At 41.1% G+C, this 1,549-nt stretch overlaps 1 protein-coding gene across 1 annotated transcript; it reads right to left on the reverse strand.

Annotated features, from left to right (window-relative positions):
- Nucleotides 1-586: 586 nt before the first annotated feature.
- On the reverse strand, nucleotides 587-997 carry LOC108535899 (histone H3.3-like). Its single transcript, XM_017882293.1, has one exon. The coding sequence runs from the start codon at nucleotides 992-994 to the stop codon at nucleotides 587-589; it is 408 nt and encodes a 135-aa protein (XP_017737782.1). The 5' UTR covers nucleotides 995-997.
- Between the last annotated feature and the right edge of the window lie 552 nt (nucleotides 998-1,549).

Consider the following 1,549-nt stretch of genomic DNA (forward strand, 5'->3'; position numbering starts at 1 on the left):
GGAGGCTGAGGCAGGAGAATCGCTTGAACCCAGGAGGTGGAGGTTGCAGTGAGCCAAGATCTTGCCACTGTACTCCAGCATGGGCGATAGAGCAAGACTCCATCTCCAAAAAAAAAAAAAAAAAAAAAAAGGAAAACAAACAAATATGTACTTGCATGAGACAACTCAGAAAAATATAGTAAATGGATGGAATCTACTGTATGATAAAAATGCTACAAATACCATTTAGTTGCTGTCAATAAGAAATTTACTTGTTTTAAAAAAATGCTAATGCTGGCATTGTCTAGAAAAATTTAACAGGTTTGTTTATAATTATTATAAAATTGAACCACTGAAACCTGTTCACTGAAACATTTTAACTTGCATTAATGCTTTACATCTCCACATTTATATTAAAATTTACACACAAATGAAAATTGAAAACCACCATTACCTGATTTCTGTCCCCTATTTTTCCACTTGCAATCATATACTTCGGTATCTTTTTACCCCATGGAAAAAAATCTAACCTTCAGAACTACCAATAATAGGAAGAAGATAATTGTTTTCTTTTTGAGAATTAAATGTTTCCCATCATAGTGGATTCTTAGGCACGTTTTCCATTTATGTGGCCTGCTAGCTGGATGTCTTTTGGCATAATCGTTACACGTTTGGCATGGATAGCACACAGGTTGCTGTCTTCAAAAAGGCCAACCAGATAGGCGGCACTTGCCTCCTGCAAAGCACGGAAAGCTGCACTCTGGAAGCGTAGATCTGTTTTCAAGTCCTGAGCAATTTCTCGCAACAGAGGTGGGAGGCGAAGTTTGCGAATCAGTAGTTCGGGGGACTTCTGGTAATGTCTGATTTCCCGGAGTGCCACAGTACCAGGCCTGTAACGATGAGGTTTCCTCACCCCTCCAGTAGAGGGTGTACTCTTGCCAGCGGCTTTTGTAGCCAGCTGCTTCCTGGCTGCTTTACGGGTCCATTTGCAGGCAGTCCGCTTTGTAGGAGCCATGGTATAGAGACCTCTTTACTTACCTCCCTTATCCTTCCACTGGAGCTCTGCGAGCGAGAGGCGGCGCTGGCCTTGGAGAGTGATGGCAGCATGACGGCGGCTGCGAACACCTTTGAGTGAGTTCTTAATTCTCAGTTCTAATTTGATTGCAATATGGTCTGAGAAACTTTGTTATGATTTCCGTTCTTTCGCATTTGAGGAGTGTTTTACTTCCAATTATGTGGTCAATTTTAGAATACGTTCTATGTGGTGCTGAGAAGAATGTATATTCTGTTGATTTGGTGTGGAGAGTTCTGTAGATGTATATTAGGTCTGCTTGGTCCAGAGCTGAGTTCAAGTCGTGAATATCCTTGTTAATTTTCTGTCTCGTTGATCTGTCTAACATTGACAGTGGGGTGTTGAAGTCTTCCATTATTGTTGTGTGGGAGTCTAAGTCTCTTTGTAGGTCTCAAAGACCTTGCTTTATGAATCTGGGTGCTCTTGTATTATTTTATTTTGTTTATTTATTTTTTGAGATGGAGTCTCGCTCTGTCGCCCAGACTGAAGTGCAATGGC

Source organism: Rhinopithecus bieti, unplaced genomic scaffold, assembly GCF_001698545.2.
Source record: "Rhinopithecus bieti isolate Rb0 unplaced genomic scaffold, ASM169854v2 scaffold_777, whole genome shotgun sequence".
Classification (NCBI taxonomy): Eukaryota; Metazoa; Chordata; class Mammalia; order Primates; family Cercopithecidae; genus Rhinopithecus; species Rhinopithecus bieti.

Excerpts from the sequence above, each read along its gene's own strand:
- LOC108535899 (XM_017882293.1), bottom strand. The coding sequence starts at position 994 with ATGGCTCCTACAAAGCGGACTGCCTGCAAATGGACCCGTAAAGCAGCC.